Consider the following 26481-nt stretch of genomic DNA (forward strand, 5'->3'; position numbering starts at 1 on the left):
AGCGGATAAGAAGCCGTCAAAAAGACTGTTTGGTATGAGAGAGAGAGAGAGAGAGAGAGAGAGAGAGAGAGAGAGAGAGAGAGAGAGAGAGAGAATATTTTCAACAAAAGGACAATGGCTTCTTGAAAGCCCCCTGAAGTAGGCAGTCCATAAGAGGGCGATTTTCAGTTTATTCTATAAAGAGAAGCGCAGTAAAAGTCTTCACATAAGAAAAAAAATACAACAAATACTACATTAAATTAAATGTTTTTTCTATTGCAAGTAAATTGCCATATAATGCAGTTTTGCAACGTTGTTCGAGATTAGCTACGGACACACCCATTTCACCCACATTGACAAAACACGGTACTTTCCGGACATTTTTACTCGAGGATTCATTCTAATATGTGGAATTTTACTTTGCAAGTTGATGTCTTTCGAGTCGTTCTCCATATTAATGTTTCCACATTTATAACACTACTACTCAACAGCAAAATTGACCCCGATTAGAAAGCAACAAATGTGTTCAGAAAAACTTCAGCTGATAAAGAAAAAAATCTTTGCTTATATTCTGAAAAATTATGTTAAACATTTCTCCCGTTCCTACTTCATCGGGTATTAAAAAAAAAAAAAAAGTTACAAAAAGGAGGGCTGTCCCACACTCTACCCATTAACAACTTGTCCTCACATACAAACATCCACGCAAGTGTGACCTGGGTAGGTGACAAATGAAAAGCGTTTTAGTCACTGGAATACTTCTGGATTAAAATATTCCCGTCCAGTGGCCATGACAAAACATTTTCAGTTACACAGAGGACTTACTGGAAGACTCGGGTAAACCTCTGAAGCTCAAATGATCCATATGTGAAAGCTTCCTTTCTCTAAGGATTCATCCATCTCGTTTTGATGACTTTCTCACCTTGTATTTGGGATAGTCTCCCTTTCTGTTTTATTTTGCTTTTCTTTTTTTAAGATTCATAAATTTCTGTAGGTCTATTTCTCCTTTTAGGCTTAAAAATTTTTTTCAATGTTTTCTTTCAATTTCTTCACTTCTATTTGCATTCTTCTTTGAACAGGACTTTAAAAGAATATCTTGTTCATTCTATCAATTACTTTAACGCTCCAAACACTAGGCTCCTAAGGTCTAATGCGAGTTTCTAACTGACTTTGCGAAACAGGGTTGCTAGTCTGAAGTCCATAGCTTCTTTCAGATACTTACACTCTCTCTCTCTCTCTCTCTCTCTCTCTCTCTCTCTCTCTCTCTCTCTCTCTCTCTCTTAAAAATACGTTGTTTTCGATTACACGACTCGGTGAATATCTCTTTCTTTGAAATTTTCTTCCAACTTCTCACCCAACTTCCACAACCCACCATCCTTCAAGAGGCGCATCTATCGCTTTCCTTCTGGTTAGTCTTTTATTTTTTTTTCTCTACCCTTTCCCTTTTCATTCGAGCTTCCAAGAGGCCTAAGCTACATCATTGCATTCGTTACGATGCCTGGCTCATCGGTGTGTGCATATGAAACGAATAAAATCATAAGTAATTTGTACACTGGAGGTACGAACAAGAATGAAAACTGCTTCATCATTACTGAAGCCAAGGAGAAACGGAAAGTAAAACCTTGCAATATCGGGAAGAAAAACTTCGTCATTGATTGTCAGCCTGTTCAGAAAACATCGCTCATCATAAAAAAAAATCGAGAGGCCATGATTAGATTTCCCTTGGTTCCAAAAATTCAGTTTCAATCTTGAATCCTCAAAAAAAGAAAAAAAAAAAAAAAAAAAGACATTAGACTAACCAGGGCATCGATCAAAAGGGAGGCTTAGATATCACAGATTCCAGGATCAATCTGCAATTGTCACTCGTAAACGCAACATCCGACACTACTCAAAAAGAGCAAACAGATAACAGCGAAATAACACAAAGAACAAGGCGTGATCCGACCTCCAGCTTACTCGGGACGTGTGCAAGATTTTCCCTCCATGCATAAGTTGTAAAAATTAAACTTTTATCTAAAATTAAAACGTGCTAAAATCTATGGTCAAATACAGCCTTGTTTCACCAAAGAAGATTAAAATAAATAAGCCTTTATTAGAAATAATTATTCAGTACTGTTTAATATGCCCATTATTTATTTTTTGCATTTTCATTCTGATAAATATAATAAATAAATCATAAATACCCCATCCTAAAATTCCTGTGTCTCTGTGTCTTTAACTCGACGATAAACATCTTTTTCAGGCCTTCTTAGGCTCTCCCACAGACCTTCCCTACCCCCTGACAACAAAGTAGTTTGAAGGCGAAAATCTACCAAAAGCTACTCACTTGTGTTTACGAGACGAGAAAGCCAACACTAAACCTCTAAAGCCAACAGAACTTCATTCTCTCATCTGGAATAAAGGACTGTTCTCCAAGATAAAAAAAAGAATATTACTGTAAATGTCAGGTTCAATTTAGAGTGACTATTAGAGTGAATTAACGCCAGACCACTTGACGTTTGGCCGATGATAATAACCATACATATGAATGGAAAATCACTACGGGTAACAGACGAGGAAGTTTTACAGTTTCATAATTTGTTTTACAGTAGATTCAGTCCCACAGAAAGTAAGTTCGGGGCTATGTTAAGCCGGCAATAACTGAAAAAAAAATAAATGCAACTACATTGTTCTACGAGCAAAGAAGCTCTTCTACAAAACTAGAAAAACTTATAATCAAGATAATTGAATTCGACGCTATCAATAAACCTGTTTATATATATATATATATATATATATATATATATATATATATATATATATATATATATATATATATAGTATAAAAATATATATATACGAATATATAACGTATATAAACACACACACATATATATACATGTGTGTGTGTGTGTGTGTGGAAAATTAACTTGTACTTTGTCTTTACATATGCGAGCAATGCATTCGACCCATATCTACCATTTAATGTAAAAGCAGAATACCTAACATTGCGCCGCTAAAAGTTTCAATTTTTTTCAAACGTAACCTTCTGACCTTGAAACCTCAAAATCATTCAGAGCCCAAAAAGTCTAAATTACTGCGAGATTAAAAATGATTCATTATAACAAAATATATTGATGCGTGGGCCATAAAGAATGGGTGCTTCCAAAGGACAATACAACTTGGATATAGTATAGCAAATTCTAATTGGGTCATTACTTTGCTTCGGTAAAGTAACACCAAAGTCTTACTAATTACATTATAAAGTCATATAACGAAGTTAATTTTTCTGATGTTTACCGCCATTTTTTTGTAAATGGTGGTAAACGTAATATCTTTCAGCGCAACATACAAACTGCATCCTTGAGTTAATGTGGCCCTTAAAATTAATCATTAGACGGCTACATTTTTCATTGTTGATGGAATTTCTACTCCTACATGTATGAAATTCGTCTATCTGAAACGCATTTTGATACACTGACCTTAGTTGGCATGGAAGACTCATGACCACAAATATCTAGCGAACAAAATCGATTCCAAAAAATTAGCTTTGCCAAGAAAAAGAAATTGAACAGCCAACTAGTACAGAGATGGCTAAATATGGAAACAATCGATCGAGTGCACTAAAGTGAAGTGACGAATACCAAGGCAACTTGCAACATACTAACACACTCAGGTGAGAAGAATAGCGTTAGACTCATGCTTACAACTCACTGGATTTATTTACCAATTACTATTCCAGTCTTATAAACGAGGCTACCTACAGACAGTTTCCTTAATGCTACCGAATCACGAAACGGCGAAGAGACCACCCCTGGCGTTCAGAATAGGAGTAAGACGCGTACACAATATAATACCCCTTGCTGTAAGGACTGAGTAAGTCTTATAGCTTTATCCCGTTCAAGTTTACCCAGACCACTGAGCTGATCAACAGCTATCCTAGGGCTGGCCCGAAGGATTAGATATCTTTACGTGGCTAGGAACCAATTGGTTACCTAGCAACGGGACCTACAGCTCACTGTGGGATCCGAACCACATTAGATCGAGAAATGAATTTCTATCACCAGAAATAAATTCCTCTGGTTCCGCGTTTGCCGAGCCGAGAATCGAAATTCGGACCACTTGACTGGTAGCCGAGCCCGAAATCCACTCGTCCAACGAGGAACTTTCGCGTTCAAGACGATCACTTAGCTCCATCAGACTCCAAACTGTTCTTTGGTATAGATAAAATAGTGTCACAACGACATATGTCATCTCTGCTGTAAATAAATTTTTTGTTAGCTCTAAGGGCAAAGTTTCATGAAAGTAAAATCTTGACATTCTGAGAAAAATGTTGTCCGATAAGGCATAGTTTATAAATGCTTTCACATCTTCAATTCATAAATCTTGAAATTATTTGTATTGTGGCTAATACTACAACAGTAATATTCATTAGCCAAGAATATTTGCTCTTAAATATGATATAACAATGGAAACGCACGGTCCTTACACGATGAAATCGCGTATTATAACTTTTTTAATACAAATAATTTGCAAACGAAAACACTCCCAAGTAATTACACCGCAAGATGGTATCAAAGTTAACAGTTGACTTCACAGCGGAGTCGTGGACCGTTATCCATGCAGGCAGCTAGTGACTGGTTGCCAAGCAGTTTCTGCCACTTTTCTGTGTTACCTAACAATTTGTTACAAACGGTAGATAAGAAAACAAAAATCCCAGGGAAACAAGAGAATACAATGCAAAACCACTTGCATTTATTCATTCTGAACATACTACTTATCATCCACATCATAACTATTATTAAGTAGTTAAAACTCGGGATAACCCTGTATACGGACAAAATAAAATATAGATAGATATGCGACGAGACAGTGATCCTTAGTCCTAGTAGATGTGCTATGTGAGAGAGAGAGAGAGAGAGAGAGAGAGAGAGAGAGAGAGAGAGAGAGAGAGAGAGAGCACGGGGACTTTTTAGTTTTGTCGATTTTCACTTTAATCTGACATTCCTCATAACTGCATCATTATGGTCAGCGAGTTTTTTATTTTCTTTTACTGTAACTAACTTCAAGATACGGATAAAATAAGTTCACTACACGTCATTTTTACATTGCAAAGTTAAACAAACTGCTAGACGGCATTAAAATTATACGGAAAGAGTCACGGAACAGCAATTAAAAACTTCGGTCCACAAAAAAAATTTTACTTGAGTGGACGGAATTATGCAATACGTGTTAATTAGAATTTTTGTAAAAGAATGATATACATTCTCTCTCTCTCTCTCTCTCTCTCTCTCTCTCTCTCTCTCTCTCTCTCTCTCTCTCTCTATATATATATATATATATATATATATATTATATATATATTATGAATCACAGTAGATGCACGTGACTTCATTGAATAAGCGAATACCACAGGAAAATGATGCGAAAACGCTTGGATTTCTGCATATATATATATATATATATATATATATATATATATATATATATATATATTATATATATATATATATATATATACATATAAATTATATATATATATATTATATATATATATATATATATATGACTAATTTAACGCTTTATCATCCTAGATTAAAGAATATGAACGAATCTAATAATTTCGAAATTTGGAAATTACGAAAATACAGGAATATTCGTGTTGAAATCATGCAATCGTTACAGAATTTTTCACTGGGTCTTGCACGGTAACGCGTACACGTATAAAACGTGGTCTTGATTTTTACTAGGATGTGCACCAGTAAACTACAAATAAATAAATGAATAAATAACCGGCGTTGTCAAAATCCAGCTCGAAACCAAAAATGATTTTATATCAGAAAAGGATTAGGACTGGAGAAAATAGGACAGAACACTATGTTCACGTTGAACGTGAGACTACAATAATAAAATCTCTAAGCCGTTGAACACTAATAACTACATACAGTAAAGGGAGAAGTACTCTGGAGAATATAAAGAGAGTATGGAAGTATAAGGGTTCAGCATGAAAGAGTTGGGCGACGGAGAGAGATTAACTCACGCGAGGAAGCCATTTTCGATGGAAGCGGTGGTGACGTTTTGATAGTGGCTATGCGCCATAAAACCCTGATTAGACCTTTATTTGGCCTCACAGTCACGCCACAGCCCGTCTTCAAAACTCGCTGCTAAACAGCAACAGGTCACAACAGGTGCATGTTTTCCTTTCTCCGAAGCCATCCACAGAGGTGGTACGTTCACATACTGCGTCATGACCTGCATTTTCTACTTTTGCTGCATTGTAACTGACAGTTTTTTTTTTTTCTAGGCTGATTCATGACTGACAATCTTTTCTAGACTGCATGAAGACTGACGGTCTTCTCTAGACTACGTCATGATTGACAGTCTATACTCTGTTTTTTTTTCATCTGTCCATCCGCCTGTGGTGTTTTTGTATGGTAACACTGCGTCCCGGGCTTTAAATAGTTACATTCAGCTTACATTCAACGATGATAATAATATCGTATTTCGATTAGCGGTGTAATTCGCATACAGTAAATTATTAAAACACTTTTCAGTTGCAAATGTACACCCAGATATCCTTTTATTTACCTAAAACTTACACACAGCGTAACTATCTAAAGCCCGGGACGCAGTGTTACCATACAAAAACACCACAGACGGATCGGATGGACAGATGAAAAACAGAGTATAGACTGCGTCATAATTGCCGGTAATTTCTGGACTGCATTATGAGTGCTTGTAATTTCATGATTGGCAGCCTTTTTTATACTGCGTCATCACTGACAGTTTTTTTCTGGACTGCATTACTATTGATTGTAATTTCTAAACTGAGTCATGGCTTACATTCTTCTCTAGACTGCATTATGACTGACAGTCTTTTCTAGACTTAATTATGGTCGGCAATCTTCCTTAGACTAAGTCATGACTGACATTCTTCTCTAGACTGCATTATGACTGACAGTCTTTTCTAGACTGCATTATGACTGACAGTCTTTCTTAGACTAAGTCATGACTGACATTCTTCTCTAGACAGCCTTATGACTGACTGTCTTTTCTAGACTGCATTATGATTGACAGTCTTTTCTAGACTGCACAATGCTTGACAGTCTTTCTTAAGACTAAGTCATACCTGACAACCCTAGACTGCATTATGACTGACAACAGTCTTTCCTCAACTTTTGTCATGACTGAAAGCTTTGTAGGCTGCGTCATGACTGATAATGTTTTCTAAACTGTCATGATCTCCTGTCTTTTCTACTCCGTATTATGATACACAGTCTTTCCCAGAATGTATCATTACTGACAGCCTATTCTAGACTGCATTATGATTGATAATCTTTCCTACTCTATGAAAAGAGCGAAACTCCTTTATAAATACTAAATCAAGATTGGGACTCTCTTCGAAAACTATTTTATGTTCGGCAATTCTTTTCAGGACCTGTCAAGATAGACGCACCCTTTTCTGAATGATGAATTTGCCCAGCAGATTCAGTCACTTATCTTGACTGGCTAGTGAGGGGGACAATGAAAGATTATTCACATACAAACCCTTCACAGACTGAGAGCGCAATAAATCCAGTGTTAAAAAAAAAAAAGTAAAAAAGTAAATAATGCACCGAAAACTCGAGTTTTCTGTACAACTTAATATGTCGTATGAGCCGCGGCCCAGTGGTGGCCTGTCTTATAACTTTAACCTTAGATTGAATAAAACCTACTAAGACTTCAGAGCTACAATTTGGTAGGTTTGATAATTGGAGGGTGGATGATCAACATAACAATTTGCAGCCCTCCAGCTTCAGTACTTTTTAAGATCTGAGGGCGGACAGAAAAAGTGCGGTCGGACAGACAAAGCCACCTCAACATTTTCCTTTTACAGACAACTCAAAAAGCATAAACCCAGTCACGCACTGTTCACAACTTTTGAAGCTTCACAATCTATCCCTTATCATTTTAATGTGTGATAGATATTCAACAACGAATTCTGTCACTTTTGTGAAAAAGAATAAAAAGAAAAATCAATCTTCCCGTTTATATATTAAACAAGGCACATTTAAAGTACAAATTTTTTTTACATTAGTTCACTAAATAGATACGGGGGCGATAGCCTTGTAACTACAAAACTACATAAATCACAAAGTCACAAAACAGGCGCAGTTAGTTCATGACGTAAACACGAGCAATTGTAAGCTAAGAAATGAATGAATGAATAACTGGTATAAATATGGCATCGTAACCGCATTATACAGTGTGAAAACTGAAAATACCTGACCGATTGATTATTATATTTTCTATTATTTTTTTTTTATGGCGTCGTAAAGCCTGCTGCCATCGCCGGCAAAAATTTGGTTTTTGGCTATAGATACGTCAAATCAAAAGAAAATAAAAAGGAATAAACACTCATCGGAGTATTCTTTGCCAGGCTTACTCTGCCTTTTCTTGTTGTCGGATCAAAAAATGAAACACATGGCAAATGTTAGCAGTTTGAAACTAAACACTAATTCTTTTAGCTTTCCAATTCAAAATAAGATCTGGTTTCTTAATTAGTTACTCAGTAGTACAATTCTCCGACCTCTTCCTGTTTCAGTAAAATATTATAAGCAAGACACAAGGTAAAGAAATGAAAGGTATGTAAAGATGAACAGTAATAAAAAATAATCATCTACTGAATTACAAGCGAAAACATGGAACACCAAAATTCGACGAAAAGACAAAAACTAACGAAACGACTTCCTGTCGTAAGTAAATATGGGAGTGAAAGGAAAAAATAAATACTGCTTATCCTGAAGAAGGAACCAATGTTCTTGAATGTAAAAGACCATAAATGAATAAAGTCATAAATGAATGGGGAACGTAACAATGAATGAGGCCCCCCGGCTAAACAAACACCAGTGACCGAAATATTTTTGTTTAGCTATAAACAATTCAAAACAAAGTAAATCATGATTACAATTCTTCCTGGATACAAAGTAAATCATGATTACAATTCTTCCTGAAATATCCACCCAAGGAACATATGCTTTTAAAACTTGTTTGGCAAAAATTAAAATACTACTCTAACAAGCTTGAGTCCTTTCGAAAGTGGTGACAACTTCGGTATTTGCCTAAAAACACGAAAAGCCTGAGAAACAGAATCACTATTGACAACGATAAGAGAACACGGTGTTGCCAAGTAAACAGTGATAATCAATTGTCATGCAAAAGAATTATTTACGTACATTCCGAGGTGTGTCATGCAACAGAAATGTGGGGAGTCTCTACTTACACAGCCGACGAAAATTCCTTAAAGGGGAAAAGAGAACACGGAAAAATCGTGTAAAGGGTAACAATTAACAAGCAAACAATAAAATCTAGATATGTGGGATCCCATGACCTATGTCATCAACAATAAAAACTGAACAAAAAGTTTCACATGCCGACAATATATTAACAATACAAAGGACCAAGTCATGGTTACAGAAGCAATATCTGTGTCGATATGAAAACCATTTTAACTACATTAGCAGCAGCAACAGCAGAGCACTTTTGCAAAGCGGGATTAATTTACTCTATACATCTAACTAGACTATCATAACATCAGCTAAAAATCCCATGACTTTAAACGAGCTGTATTACCAAGATTAAAAGCAGTTTTGACCACAGACAATGGAAACAAGCAGAAAGAAATAAAATCGTGGCTCTCTAGATGATGTCTGGCTGTCCCTAGACCAGGAGTGAGCTTAAAAATAACCAGATCGAGCGATATGAATATTAATGATGGTCGTAATTCTAACTAAGCCCCGACAGAAATTCCGACCCTGAAGAGGCGAGCACTTTATGGACTTGCAAAGAACTCTAGGGACCATTTTCTATCGACTCCAGATCAATGAGAACCTCCCCACCCCCCCCTCCCTCTCTTTCTCTTATGACAGTGACATTTCAAAGCACACTGAATTAAAGGGAATATTTCCGTTCGAAGTTTTAGTTTCCGTACTATCAGCACTCGGCTGTAAATCGGGCGAAAAATATTTTCTACCCAATTTAGGCAGTGCTATAGTCACTTTCACTATGCTAATAATTAGTACCATACATTATTTACCTCATAAACCGTTTCTTTTCTAAGAAATTGTAATAACAAAACAAACTCATTTGTGTTTCGAAGTCTGAGCAAGCACATATACCAATATTCAACAAGCATATACCGCTCACAGCCGTTAGTTTTGTAAAGAATTCCTATTCCTTCACAAACGAGATCATATTTTTTTTTTATTTTCTATTCGTTTTGATTGTTACTTTACCTCTCTTACACTTTCTGATACTCTTGACTTTGCGAGAAACCTTGCACAACTGCACACCAGCATTGAGCTTTAACCAATCCCGTAGGACTTGCAAGAGCTCACATGGGACTTAGAACTATATTTTGCTGCCTCTAACTTCATACATGGATTTTCTTTGCTTTTCCTTTTTCTCTGCTGTCATAGAGAGAGAGAGAGAGAGAGAGAGAGAGAGAGAGAGAGAGAGAGAGAGAGAGAGTGACTTACATCAGAGGTTCTGTAGAGTTCAGTGTTCCATTCAGTAGATTTCATCTATCCATTCCAGAAAATTTTCCAAGGATTATGTGAAACTGTTCTACTGACAATAATAAGTAATTACATCCCCGATTCTTCTTATTGCCTTGTACTGCTCATCTATCCAACTCTTCTCTCACGCCGTTCCCTTAGGCCTAGTTGTCCAACTTCAAATTCTTTCCCGGCTCCATTTTCACCGCTAACTTGAGAACAAATCCACCACGTTAGGCCTATGCGTCTAGAGATGTGACCCAGAGGTCTGATGCAACTACTTTACAGTGATGGTAACAAATACAGTGAATGGCTGTTCGATAAAAGAAATACACGCTAACATAAATAACCAAAGTGAAGACCAAATAGAGCTCTAAATGCAGTAGGTTCTTTAAATTACCTCTGATCATTTCTACAATGACGAGTAATGGTATTCTGAAATCTATTCCGCACAGTGAAAATATTCAGTACGGCGGGAGAATGTATAATACGACGAATTCATAGGGTAAAGCTAAATTACGTAACTATTTTCCTATCTGGAATATGAAAGTGCAAACCCAGATATTTCAAGAATGAAACTAAGAACAGAATTGAAAGAATGTAAATTTCATGGCCTTGCACAAACGCAGTTTAGAGTAAAATTGAAAATTCTTTACGGGTTTGTGAGATTTCTTGCCGGTTTCAAGACGGTAAAGAACATTTTGTCCATAAGTGTATGTTTGAATATTCGTTTATGTAATCTGGAGTCACAATTACTATGGATATGAACTTCGAAAATAAGGTTTTGGTTGTAAATAATTTGGTTACAAAAATAAAAGCAAATCTTTTAAGAAGCCAGTTTCGAAAGGATGCCATTTGCAATTGCCGGAGGACAAATAAAATGTCCGAGAAGAGAATTTGATATTGAACGCTGATTAAACCTTAATGAAACGTGCATCAACATGAAAGAGACACACTAACTAAAGGATCGCCTTCTCCTTGAGGGAATGACAACGATTATTGAGCGTTCCTTCAGTGGCAGAAGAATATTTATGACAGGATATGGTCGTCATGAAAACAATCGGTTTGACATTACTGTAATGAGAATCTGCACGGCTTCATCGAGCTTTACCTGTCAAGGTCGCCTCACACGATTGTAAAAATGGTGAGCTAAGATGATGTGTGCTAAGATGATGGTGTTAGGGGGAAGGATTCAATACAACTGATAACCTCATTCAAGCTTCCGGAGATAAGTTGATTACGGAACAAGGGAAGAATGAAAAGCCAGGGCGCTCGAGAAACATAAACGAACGGAGCAGCTCTGCGAGAGCTTAGAGTTGAATGGTGCAAGAGGAAGTGTAGGTAGCAGCAGGGTGGAAAGGAATTCCATACCGCGCCTTCTCTCGGGAAATTAATGGACGGTGTTGAGGAGCGATTTGAAAAAATCCGGGAGAACATAAATTGTCTGCAGGGCATTAATAAAGCAATACGAACCGAGATTCGGAGATGTCCGATGAATTCAAAATATCTTAAAATAAAATAGAATATACTGAACGAGAATTTAATGAGGGTGTTGACATGGAACGAATGAAAATGTTTGAAATAGATGTATTTATTAGTATTTTTATTATTATTGATTAATTCAGAGGACGAACCCTATTCATATGGAACACACCAACAGAGGCATTGACTTGAAATTCAAGCTTCCAAATAATACGGTGCTCATTACGAACTAAGAGAAGGTACCAGGGGAATACAATAAAGAAATCTCACTTATTAAAAGGGAAAAAAAATGAGAAATTAATAAATAGATAAAAATACGCATTCTATTTCTCATTATCCGAAAAGATAAAACAAAATCCACTGGACTGAAGTGATGACAGGAATGTTTGAACGGAGGCCTTGCATCATTGACAGAATGGAAAAGTACGCGACGCATTAAGTATGGAGGCAGCATTTCGTAAGTAGGTGGTCGGAAAAACCAGTTTCTGATGGGGTTCTCTGAAAATGTTAACAACAAAGACGTTTGAAGCTATAGGGCTTTACATAACTTTATTTTTTATTTTACGTAGACAGTGGTATCTTGAAGTCAAGACGAGGTCGTTTTTTAGGTAACGCCTTTTGCTACAATAGATTAATTTTGACTGTTACAGTATACAATTTCAGCATAGATTCTTAAACTTACAAAGCCATAACTTACATTTCCATATAAGTAGAGATCTTGTCGAATGCATGCACATGAACAATAAAAAAAATATCTGTTTTGTTCGTCATGCATGCAATCTTGCCTAACTTTCCCCGTAAGTATTTGGCCATAATTTTTCATATGAAAAACAAAATTATATCGACATATTATATCAAACAAGAATAACAACAGCTAAGTAAAATGATTGAATTTTAGCTTCGAGCATTCACGGATGTAATATTACTCTAAGTTAACTGTCCTCTACGAATACGTATAAAAAAATTCTAGCTTTATCGCCTGCGAGAAATCTAGATCTACGATCATCAGAAAAATACCGGAAAGGTATAAAATGTTACGATAACGGGAGTAACACAGGCGATAACGCAAAGCGGCTGGGAACTTCGACTTTCCACAACAATATCCTATTATCATACATCACCGCAAATATACTTTCACTTCTCTTCATGTTTCTGCACAGCCATTCTCTGATGACAGATCCTATTTCTATTCCAAGTAAGTGTTTCTTAGTTTGACCAGACCACTGAGCTGATTAACAGCTCTCCCAGGGCTGGCTCGAAGGATTAGATATTTTTTACATGGCTAGGAACGAATTGGTTACTTAGCAACGGGACCTACAACTTATTGTGGGATCCGAACCACAATAAAATCCTCTGATTTCACGCTGGCGAATCGAATCCGAACCCTGAGATCGGTAGTCGAGCGCGTAACCGACTCATCCAACATGGAAGTCGATTGTACCCGGAGCACATCTCACAATAGATTTCCGACGCACTTTGAATTACCATCTCACTGACAAAAACGGTATCTACACATTCCATGAGAGAGAGAGAGAGAGAGAGAGAGAGAGAGAGAGAGTCCATTCTCTCTCTCTCTCTCTCTCTTTTTCTCTCTCTTTCTCTGTTTCACAATACTGGTAAGCTTATAAAAACATCACAACTTGAAGCTCCAAAAATATTCAGCTACTTGAATGTACTTGAATACTAATTATCTTAATTATAATGTAGCACTGTTTGTTTATTTCTTTCACGTGAAAAAGCAGGTCTCATGGGTACATTTACTTAAAAACGAGGAAATGAGAGAGAGAGAGAGAGAGAGAGAGAGAGAGAGAGAGAGAGAGAGAGCATACTTTACAAACTCCTCTTTACCGATTTCGGGTGGCCAGACACCATTCGCCAACCACCTCCGCACCACTTAAACCCTGAAGTTGAGAGGGAGATACTGTAGTCGTAACCTAATCACATGATAAAAAGCAAATATTTTATATTCGCCGAGGTTAACGACTAACTTATACGTCACTCCGACGTAGCTCGATAGTGGCGGAAATGGTATAAACTCTTTTGCAACCAAAAACAGAGAGAGAGAGAGAGAGAGAGAGAGAGAGAGAGAGGTATACGACTACGCAAGGCCTTACTTTCATACAGCACAGGTTCACATAATAACCTAACGTCAGAATACTGACTGAGCTTTTTGCATCTCTCTCTCTCTCTCTCTGTATATATATATATATATATATATATATATATATATATATATATATATATATATATATATATATATATATATATATATACACACACAAGTGAACAGGAATCTAATAGGCAGAAATCAAAGCGCTTTCGTCTGTACTAAGACACTGTCTTAGTACAGACAAAAGCGCTTGGATTTCTGCCTTTCATTTTCCTTTGGTATTCGCTTATTTAATGAAGTCACGTGCATCTACTGTGATTTTTTAAGCATATATATATATATATATATATATATATATATATATATATATATAATATATATACACGTTTGTGTGTGTGAATAATATTATTCTTCGATTTTTTAGACAATGACTGCGCAATTCGCAAATCGACAATTCGACAACATTTTAAGGTTGCAATATCTATTACTGTCACATAAAATGATTCATATCGTTGAAATCCTCTCTTGGGCCATCTGTCTAAATCTGCCTCTGCAATCTATATGTCTTCCTTTGTAAACAAATGAGTCTATTTTAGCGCGCACTAGCCCACTTGCGCAAGTATACATTACACAGAGGGTTTCATTACACCTCTGTGGGTATAATGAAGCAGCTAATGCTGTGAAGGTTTGCTTCATCGGTGATTCAATCAACGAAAGAGCAGTTAAAGTATGAATACAGCGGTGACTACTTTGTTGTGGCGGGAAAGTGGATGGCGGGAAGCTGGAGAGAAAGAGGCGCCAAGTTGGAAGAAAGAGGCGCCGAGTAATGAATATATGGTGGTGAAGGGTGAACTGTGCAGTGAGCAACAACAGTATGTTGATGGTCATTGAGTGTGGGTAAATGGAATGGCTCACGTTGAAGAAGTTTTCTGAAGTGGGGTTTTTATTCAGCAGCTATAACCTTATGGCTGAATATCAAATATGTCTGATTTTTGTTATTTAAACCATAGTAAAGAAAACGGCTTATCCCACACGCATACATTTATCTACCTATTTATCTGTATTTTTATTATATATTATTATCATTGTTATTTAAGAAGATGAAACCTATTCATTTGGAACAAGCCAACACGAATAGGGTTCATCTTCTGAATAATAACAACAATAATATATACATACTAATATATATATATATATATATATATATATATATATATATATATATATACGTGTATATATATGTGTGTGCGAATGGTTCCCGTTCAAGAGGTTATATACAGCGCTGAGGTTGATCCCGTAAACACTCAAATGAATGAGTTTCTGGTCCCGGGGAAAAGATATGAAGTGTTCTTAGTGGGGAATAAACATGGGCAAGAGAGTGCAGCATCTCACTTAGCGAGATGGAAGTGAGGTCAGCTAATGGAATAAGGAAACGGGAAAAAGTGATTTTAGCCAACAGGCCAGAAGTATCATCTGTGATCGTAATTCTGTTCTGCCGCCATTCTCTCTGTTATAACCTTGTTATTTTCAAAGCCTCATGCCACAACAAATCTGATTTGCGAACGAATGGTAGGAAATTTTCCCCAGCACCGGGCATGACGTTACACGTAGCGGTCAAGGCCAAGGCAAGAATGACCTGAATGATTAAAACTAATCGCGTCTGCAAGCACAACCGTTTTCTTTAATACATACACATACATGCAACATATATATATATATATATATATATATATATATATATATATATATATATATACACACACACACACCGTATGTGTATATCTGTTGTGTGTATATGTTTATATGTTAATATGTATATGCCCATGTGTATATATATATTATATAGTATATATAAATATACATATAAATTATATCATTGTGCAGAGATGTAATAAGTGGTGCAGCGCTTGTTTACATCTGCTAGGTTCGCGGATAGTTCCCAGTCTACCGCCGATCAGTCCACTCTACTGCATATAGGTAAAAGTGTCTCGCTCAGTGTTTGAAAAACGCGTACGGAAACAAACTGCATTTTTATATTTTCTTACACCATCTCCCTAATGAGAAAGGTGTACTTATACAAACACACACACACATACACATACATATGATATGATAAATATAGTGTATATGTATATGTGGGTGTGTGTAGTAAAACGAAGAATGTGGAATTCCTTTTAGTTAAAAATAAATGTAATGGATGCCAGGTAAAAATGACAGCCGAATCTGTCATAAAACTAAACTCGTTAAATGACGAGGTTCCATTAGAAATAAATCAATGGATGAGACCTTAAAGGTGAGATCTATCTTTTGTCATTGCTCTTGAAAACTCTCAATTCTTATGCCTTCATTCCTCTCTGCATATCTTTTCAGGCTTCTTTCCTGGTCACTTAATTTCTGCTGTAGCCAGTGAGACAATATAATATACTATTCCACTTTCGGAGTTCCTCGTTGGACGGGTGGTTTTCGTGCTTGCCTACCAATCTGGTGGTTCGAAGTTCGATTCTCCGCTCGGCCAATGCGAAATCAGAGGAATTTATTTCTGGTGATATTAATTCATTTCTAGATATGATGTGGTTCGCGTCCCACAGTAAGCTGTAGGTCCCGTTGCTAAGTAACCCACAGGTTCCTAGCCACGAAAAAAATATCTAATCCTTCGAGCCAGCCGTAGGAGAGCTGTTAATCACATCAGTAATTTGGTAAAACTAAGATATACTTAACTCGGTGTTTCTTATGATTACTGTTCATGAGAGATCCGTTCTCTCATCCAGCCTCTTCCTTTTAATCATATGAGTCATCTTTATAAAACTCGTTTTCATCATATTTATCAACCTAGCTGGTCCGCTGGTATAGTGGTAAGTGTCGTGGCATGCCACTCAGTAACTGATACAGTTTGAGGTCTGCGGTGGGAGGACTGAAACCAACGTTCTGTTCTAAGGAAGTTTGAATTTCAAGTCAATGGATCCTGTGTGCTTGTTCCATGTGAATACATTTTATCTGCCGAGTATAATAATAATAATATAATAATGTTAACAATATACCCATGATTATACGCTTTACAACAGCAGTTAACGTGTGAACAATTTCACAAACCGTCGCGTCAAAATGAAAAATCCCAGAGCCCTTTAATCCAGTAGAATTGAATTACTGTTTTCGGAAACGGAGAAACGTTTAGGCCTAACATTAATTGTTATTATTCAAGATGAATACAAGGCAAATACTTGTACGACTTTTCTCCTCTAATAAAAATATAAAGTTTTAAATTATGTCAAGAGGAATCTAGTATATTTAATGAAGGATTATTATTATTATTATTATTATTATTGCATTAAACAGACCATGCACTTAACATTTCTAGTCTCACCTATGGCTTCCCGGTGGATTGAGCTTAAATGAAAAGTGAAAAGTGAATTTTGGTAAGTCAAAGAAGTTGGACGGGAAAGTTAGAGGAGACAGAAAATAACGCGCGACGGGCACACTGTAATCGGTGCACCACAAAGGGGTTCTCAATGACTCTGGACTATTAAGGAACATATTAAGATAAATGAAATCAGGCAAGAAATGGAAGTCAAAGCATAATTCAAAGATGAAAAGGGCCGATCGTTATGGAGGCCATCACAACATAGTGCTGGGTTCACACACAAGGAAGAGAGAGGCTGTGAAAAGTGATGACGTAATATTTATGAGCAACGGCGGACGCAGTCCATTTGAACCGGGTCAATCATTCATGAGGTTATTCGGCACCAGAGGCTGATCCCAGAAAGAGCACTGAGGCGACGCGTCGAGTCCAATAAAGCACCATTCGTAGAGGAAAAAATCTTGTCATGACACATTTATGTTACGTCATCCGTCTAGACAGCGAATATCATAATATCATCCTTTTTTCACTACCTTTAATCCTCAATATCTATTTCTCACTTCTATTGAAAGACAGCGATACATTGAGAAATATATGGTACAGTGCTTTAACTGCAAGTTACTCTTGAGCAAATTTTAGATACAATTCCATTTTCAAAATTGTATTTTAGATACAATTCCATTTTCAAAATTGTATTTTAGATACAATTCCATTTTCAAAATTGTATTTTAGGTACAATTCCATTTTCAAAATTGTATTTTAGATGCAATTCCATTTTCAAAATTGTATTTTAGATACAATTCATTCATTCAAAAGTATTTTAGATACAATTCCATTTTCAAAATTGTATTTTAGATACAATTCCATTTTCAAAATTGTATTTTAGATACAGTTCCATTTTCAAAATTGTATTTCAGATACAATTCCATTTTCAAAATTGTATTTTAGATACAATTCCATTTTCAAAATTGTATTTCAGATACAATTCCATTTTAAAAATTGTATTTTAGATACAATTCCATTTTCAAAATTGTATTTTAGATGCAATTCCAATTTCAAAATTGAATTTTAGATGCATTCCATTTTCAAAATTATATTTTAGATACAATTCCATTTTCAAAATTGTATTTTAGATGCAATTCCATTGTCAAAATTGTATTTTAGATACAATTCCATCTTCAAAATTGTATTTTAGATACAATTCCATCTTCAAAATTGTATTTTAGATGCATTCCATTTCAAAATTATATTTTAGATACGATTTCATTTTCAAAATGCATTTTAGATGCAATTCCATTTTCAACATTGCAATCTGTAACATCAATTTTCATTCGAACTTTAAGCTTCTACGAGATGACATAATGCTGCCCTTGAAAACGTTTATGGTATTAACTCATCTCTTAGTAGAAATAAACCATTTAATCATGAATTCACTGTAACACAGCAAAAATGGAGCCATCAACCGCAAAGAGAAAATAAAATAAACGAGAGATTCCACAAAACCAGACGATTACGAAGATACATATCTTAAATGCGACCGAACCCCACCGATTAGTGAAACTCATTCGATCATTACCGATCACATTCGACATCAGGTCAAAATCCAATCAAAGCAACAAAGATTGCCCGAGAGAAACGGGAATAATTCAACAGCAACTCCGAATCTTACAAATCTTTCAACGGAATCAAAGAATTCCAAATGACCCGACAACAGTGTCGCAGCGGCACAAAAGAGGGTGGGTTACCAGAGGCCGCCAACGGAGCAGAGAAATGCAAAAGCGAGGGGGAAGGCGGAGGTGGACATGATCAAACTCATACATAAGAGAAGAGGGCGCCTTCGACCCCAAGGCTAACAATCAGCAGAGAGAATTCACCTGCGCTTTATCAGGAAAGGCAGCCATAATGTATGAACGTACGTAACAAGATCGTTTGTATACACACAGATACGGCGACGAACAGGTACACACACCCATTATTTATATATATATATATATATATATATATATATATATATATATATATATATATATATATATATGTATGTATGTATGTATGTGTGTGTGTGTGTATGTGTGTGTAAAGCTAAAAGCCACCAAGGAAAGTGAAACAATGGAGTCCTGCTGCAAGACCTTTCGACTCTCGTCCCTGTTGTTTTAGATTTAGCTGGCCTTATGTCAGGACGAGCTCTTGCTCATGGAGCAGCCCGCAATAAGCTCGTCCTTACTACACAGACTGATATAAATATGAAAGTAAGTTTACAAAGAAAGCTCGTATAAATGACAGACAGGGATTGTAAAGGAAAATATTTACCTTGAATCCATTCAGTCTTAAATATATATATATATATATATATATATATATATATATATATATATATACTATGTATGTATGTATATATATATGTATATATATATATATATATATATATATATATATATATATATGTATATATATGTATGTATATATATATATTATATATATATATATATATATATATATATATATATATATATATACACAGTACATATATATATATATATATATATATATATATATATATATATATATATATATATATATAGTACTTACAACTGATCTGTGGTTAGCCTGAATATTTCATGAGTATAAAAATGTAAATGATAATAAAAAAAAATTCTTTAATACAATGACCGAACTTGATTCGAACACCAAGTGGAGCGTGCAATTCTGTCAACAAATCAAGAGGTAGAAATTGGAATCTAAGAGGCTTTACTGTATATTGTCAGGATTTAACAACAGAAATTAGTGGAAGAGATTAGTAAGAAATAAAATAGGATGTAAAATCAACAAAAAAAAGCGTAATACTATTTGAAAATCCATGAAAACGATCTCTTTGAGAAGAACTAATTCGTGGTAGTTTGCAATCTTTCTAGAGAAAAACTAGGAAAGATAAATTCAACTATGGTTAAAAATAACATGATAATATGGAAAGATAAATCCAGCTAAGGTTAAAAATAACATTATAATATATAACTAATTTTCAGTGGGCTCCTTGAAACAGAATGTGCAATTCACAAAAGTTAATTGGTTGGAAAATATAGCTTACAAAAACATACCGTAAAATACAGGCTACATTAACGTATCCATAACAAGTTAAACTTTTTTTTTTAAATCCGGCATTATTCCAGAATTTCAGGATTTAACAACCGGCGCAACAAGAATCCTCCATCAGTTTTACGTTAAACCTTATTTTGAATATGGTCCTGGTTACGTAAGTACAAGCATCCGATTTGAGTTTCGAATAAACATTAAAAAAAACCGCATATCACTAAATATGAAACCACAGTAAATTTACAATTTAAAAGACGAAATACAGTAACTTAAGATATTTTGGTATCGCTGCAAATTTATATGCCATGGGTATCGTTTATTACCACATTCACTACACTTACACCCAAGTATGGAGAATTCGATATTAGACGATAAATTTTGCGGCTTATTATTTATGAATATAAAAAAGGCGCACATATATACTGACAAACATTATACACACATGCATTATATATATATATATATATATATAATATATATATATACATATATGTATGTATGTATGTATATGTGTGTATACATATTACTGATATCCCGAAAGAACATTTCCACTAGCAATGTACTCAACAAACAAATTCTGTCCGCATTCATGAAGCAAATCACACAAAAGATTCTCTGTGTAATCCAAAAGACTGACAACACTGAATGCTGGGTAAATTACGTCTCAAAATAAATATAATGCACATAAACAACAACGTACTGTTTTATGTCCGTGAGTCACTAGAATATCTGCACCTGTTCTGACATTAAATTTAGAAGTGACAACTTCAAGAGATATCATTCATTCATAATTTTTTGTAGTCTGTGACATAACACAGACCACTACGCAATCAATGAAACTGTCGAGCTCAGCAAGGTCAGTAAAGCTTATAGTGATCATATCAAAATATCATCCACATCAAAATGAAGGTTAGTTTTTATATCAAATGTGTCACGAAACTTAGCGAACAGGCTACTGGGAAAATGAAGTTCCAGTGAAGAAGAAGAAGAAGAAGAAGAAGAAGAAGAAGAAGAAGAGAAGAGAGAGAGAGAGAGAGAGAGAGAGAGAGAGAGAGAGAGAGAGAGAGAGAGAGAGAGAACTGCAACATAAAAAGTGCTTAAATAAAATGCAGCAAATCTTACAGAGATGACAACCAGAAGTAATAAATTTTTGGAATCTTCTATTACTGTTTTATTAAATGATGGATGGTGAATGACATAATAGGTGTGTGTGTGTGTGTGTGTGTGTGTGTGTGTGTGTGTGTGTGTGTGTGTGTGTGTGTGAGAGAGAGAGAGAGAGAGAGAGAGAGAGAGAGAGAGAGAGAGAGAGAGAGAGCTCCTTGTTGTTGAAGCTGTGTGGTCAATATCTCCTTGTTGTAACGTCTCTTTATTAATTTCTGAAAAAAATATAGGGAAGATATTCACACCCTGAATATATGATAAAGGAAATAACAATGACAACAACCCATTTGAAGGAATATGTCATGACATTTAAACATCTGAATAACTTGCAGGTTCGTCGTGCGGTGCAATTACCGTCCCCAACCGTCGGTCTTATATCCCCATAGAAAAGTGTGAGTATCCTGGAGATTCAGCATATACATACCCCCCTTGAAGTACTGCATACCCGATTCCCTGTATCTCCCCCAAAATGGTGATTTTTTGAAGTTTGGAATTTTTGCATCTAAACAATTATCCAATAGTGCATGGACCCACCAAATTAAAGACCTCAATCGATTTTAGTTTTGTTTACGAGCCCTCTACCCAATTTCCCTGGTATAAAACCTCCGTATGAATATTTGTGACGTTGAAACTAAGTATCTTGCTGTTATTTCCCTGAAGTTGAGTGGTATTTAATGTCAGGAAGTTGATGAAAAAAATATTTATTACTAAATAGTAAAGCCTAGACCTTAATCTGAAGGAAGCTGCATTTACAGAAATATATCTTTACGCCCTGTTGTAGACCACCTTAGAGAATCTGACCCACATTAGCGTCTTAAAGACTTGGTGCTTTTTGTACGGTTGGTTTCCTCCCACGATGTAAATATACTAGTGTTTCGTAAAATTCTTAGTATGATTCAGGTCTGATTTAACCTAAATACTAGTGTCTATATTACAAACGCTCATCGCTCCTATTCGTAAGCAGTAATGAACAGTTTATGTGATCAGCAATCGTTATTAAATCCCCAAAAATAATAATTGGATTTGCTTTTCATTTATGTACTGTCCCCAGACGAAATTCGAAGTCGATCAGTTCAAAACTGTATATTTACCAAAAGAAAATATCCCCTACAAAATTCCATTGCTACAACAAAAACATATTAACCACAATATATACATTCAATTTCAAACCATCTCTTCTTTGAAGGGTAGCTTCAAGGTCAAATAGGAAAGTAATCATTACTTCCTTCACACTTAGACTGTGGGATCAAAACACAACTTCACTGCCCCTAAGAACCTACTAAAAAGCATGAACACCAGCATGTACAGCCCCAACCATTTTATAACTATGACGTCTTTCACTTCCGTCCCGTTAAACATAAACATACTTTTTCTCGTCTGTAAAACCAATCCGAACATTTAAAACCCTATTCAAGTTACCGCTAGTGTCATGATTCTTTTATAGCAGACTGAACACCCTCTCACCTCAACACCTCAAGACTTTTTAACGGTAGCAAATGTAAATGTTCTATTTCAGGAATTTAGCAACAGATGCTCGTCGGCCTCAAATGGGGGACATTCATAATCCATTTAAGGATGATTGACCTTTCCAAGCAGCTCGGACACTTTTGGTAAGACCTCTACAGCCTTGGCAAACAACGCAATTTTACCTCAAAGCAATTGCGCTCTCGACAGTTGTACGATTCAGGTAATGATACTTCAAAAATATTTGGGGTGGCGAGGATAATATTCCCTTTCCGCGGAACAACAATCAGCAATAATCCTACAAACTTCGAAACACATCGATCCTTTGTTGTTTTCCCTAATCATTTACAAATCTCTCACTACAATCTTTATTTATCTTTATAATGGTCAGAAGTGAACTTACCGTACATCAAAAACTAATACCTAGAATTTTAGATACTGATTCTCCTCTATAGAATAGTCTTTGGTAGTATATATAAGCGAAATTATACAAATCTAGACTTTCCTTCAAATATCTGATTTTTCCCTCTGCGAAATCTTTCCGTCTTCCTCATCCCCAATCAAGATTAATGTTCTCTGTTTTGGAAATGTCACTGCACACTACACTTAGGCACTCGGTTTTTCACAACGAAGACGTATATAACGAAGGCCTTACCATTTTGGTTACTAGCATATCAGCACATCCATTATTTGATCTCATTTTTTCTTTATTACTGAGCGTTCTTACAACACTCAATAACTTCCCTGATGGATCTCCCGGCCCATTTTTCACTTCGATCTCCCGGCCCATTTTTCACTTCGATCACTTACTACCTTTCGTGACGGATGGCTGACATGTGTTGCTTGGCCGCAAAGAATGACATTCTGGAAGGCCAGCAGCTCCCGAAGAAATTTTTCCAGATGGCCCTTATTCAAAATATAAAAAAGTGATGCCTTGATTTGAAGCAATCTCTGAAATAGTTAGGCACAACACCGACGGAGTCGAATTTTTTATCTTTAATTAACGTCAGGCGCTGGAAAATTAAAAAGTTTTCCTTGTCATCACTGTTGCTCTAGGGACAGAAAGCAGCTTGAGAAAGAGTATACAAGAAGACTGGGAGGAAATGAAAGAAGTAGGAGGATAGGAAGACAAACATTCAAAAAAACATAACTAGACTGTTGAGAGGGGCTTCAGGACTCATAAACATAAAAACTGTTTTGAGCCACATATAGTACATATGAGTATTCTAAATTGAACAGAATTGCAACAATCAGAGCAAAATCAATGCAAGACCAAAAGCGTTCAGAGAGGAATTGACTGACTATCCTACTGATACAAAACAGTGAGACCACAACCCCGTGTCTAAATAAAGGAGTGCGGAATAGTTACTCGATTGAATTTTTTATAAACTTCAGTAAGAAAGCAAGAGGTATTCAATATCCCTCAAAGTCGAAAAGCTGATTCTGAAAGATGAAGGGTTAATAAAAAGTTCTGGAGTGTAATCAATTACAGTGTCAGGCCTGTCCACTATCATACAATACATACTGGCAACTGTGGCTCTTAGCTTCAAGATCTGTCGAATATTTTATATAGTAAATAGCGGATATCTGTTGAATTTTTATATGGAAAATAACGGAGATCTATCGCATATTTCACAGAAAAATATCAGAATACCCTATAAATAAAGTAGAAATAAAGGTTTGACAATGTATGACGCCATAACTTCTGAGAGTCAACCTCGGCTAAATCAATTCCGGAGTTTTCAAGCACCTTCCTGACTCTAAATCTCCCTCCAATGGTAGTTTCTATAATTAATGCACCAACGACAACAACCACTTTGCGACATCGTATACTTCATAACTTTGAATTCTTGATGATGTTTTTGGATTAACCGGTTGGCACGAACGAGGAGAGAGAGATGAGAGAGAGAGGAGAGAGAGGGAGAGAGAGAGAGAGAGAGGAGAGAGAGAGAGGGGGAAGCGGGAGAGAGAGCAAAATAGAGGGAAAGAAACGCGAGTAAGGACAGCATGGCGGCTGAAAAATCATACAGTCAGTTATCAGACCATTTTCGTACTCGCCAATCAATCCAGTATTCAAAGCCAAGGCTAGGATGGCTTTATTAATTTGATTTGAATCTCAAACAAGTAAAAAATGCGCCGAAGTTTCTTCTTTGGCACAATCGAGTTAACTGTATGAAACTCTCAGCCATAGCCAGTGGAACTCTCAGCCGGCCGTGGTGGCCTGTGTTGTTGCAGTCCCAGACCCACGATCATGGCTAAGTTTCACCTTAAATGAAATAAAAACTACTGAAACTAAAGGGCTGCAAACTTACCAAAAGGGAGAGGGGGGATAGGTACACATATATAATAACAATGTTCTGGTGTTTTACCACTGATCATATACTAAGATACCCATAACTACTTTTTTAACAATTGCTATAAAAAAAAACTAGGAGATCATTGACGTTGTCTCCTTAAAATCTTCCGATTAAAAAAAAAAAAAAAAACTATCTTTACAATAAATAATAATAAATTGCCTTACTGTTCCTTAGTCGGAATTTGATAGTCTCTGCAATCTCAGATAACAGCGTGATCGCCATAAAAATCGCTGAACATGCACGCCACAGACAGCAACCTACGCGGTAACTGAGAACAGCATTAACTGCAAATCACTGTAAATCACACCAAGCATTGATTTTGGGATGAGGATACCAACCCGTACCCAGTGGCCCTGGTCTTGAGTGCACCAATCTGGCATCTATTGATAAACATACATTCAAGAAGTGACATCCATGCAATAAACCGCTTCAGATGTACAGTTTTTAATTTGTACTAATAATTTTGCTTCACAAGTCAGCGGTGTTCTTCCTTATGAATACTTCACAAGTCTGAGATGTTTCCCTTATGAAGAATACCTGACAAGTTAGTGGTCTTCCTTATGGATCCTTCACAAGTCATGTTGTTCTTCCTTATGACTACCTCACAAGTCAGTGGTGTTCTTCCTTATGAATACCTCACAAGTTAGTGTTGTTCTTCCTTATGAATACCTCACAAGTCATGTTGTTCTTCCTTATGAATATCTCACAAGTCAGTGGTGTTCTTCCTTATGAATACCTCACAAGTCAATGGCGTTTTTCCTGATGAACAGAGCGCAAAGGGGATAAAAGGAGAACTTAACAACGTCTTTACCTAGAGAATGTCAGACTTTGACAGGAGTACAGAGCCACAGGCTCAATTCTGACCCTGAACAGTAGATGCTATTCCATAAATCTGTCGGCCATTCACGGGTCAGGCTAAATTCATCACTCCATCGGTGGGACATGGCTGGAGCCATTGAAAAAAAAATATAT

At 36.1% G+C, this 26481-nt stretch overlaps 1 protein-coding gene across 2 annotated transcripts in view; it reads left to right on the forward strand.

The window, feature by feature from the left end:
• The window catches only part of LOC135217426 (solute carrier family 35 member F3-like), a 350261-nt gene that overhangs the window by 136269 nt on the left and 187511 nt on the right, over positions 1-26481 (forward strand). Inside the window, exon 3 of one of the 2 annotated variants that reach the window (XM_064253287.1) lies at positions 22021-22080. The exons of the other annotated variant lie outside the window; for it this stretch is intronic. Coding sequence (XP_064109357.1) covers positions 22021-22080 — 60 coding nt within the window. The remainder of the gene's footprint in view (positions 1-22020; positions 22081-26481) is intronic. 2 annotated transcript variants of the gene reach the window in all.

Source organism: Macrobrachium nipponense, chromosome 7 (assembly GCF_015104395.2).
Source record: "Macrobrachium nipponense isolate FS-2020 chromosome 7, ASM1510439v2, whole genome shotgun sequence".
Lineage (NCBI taxonomy): Eukaryota > Metazoa > Arthropoda > Malacostraca > Decapoda > Palaemonidae > Macrobrachium > Macrobrachium nipponense.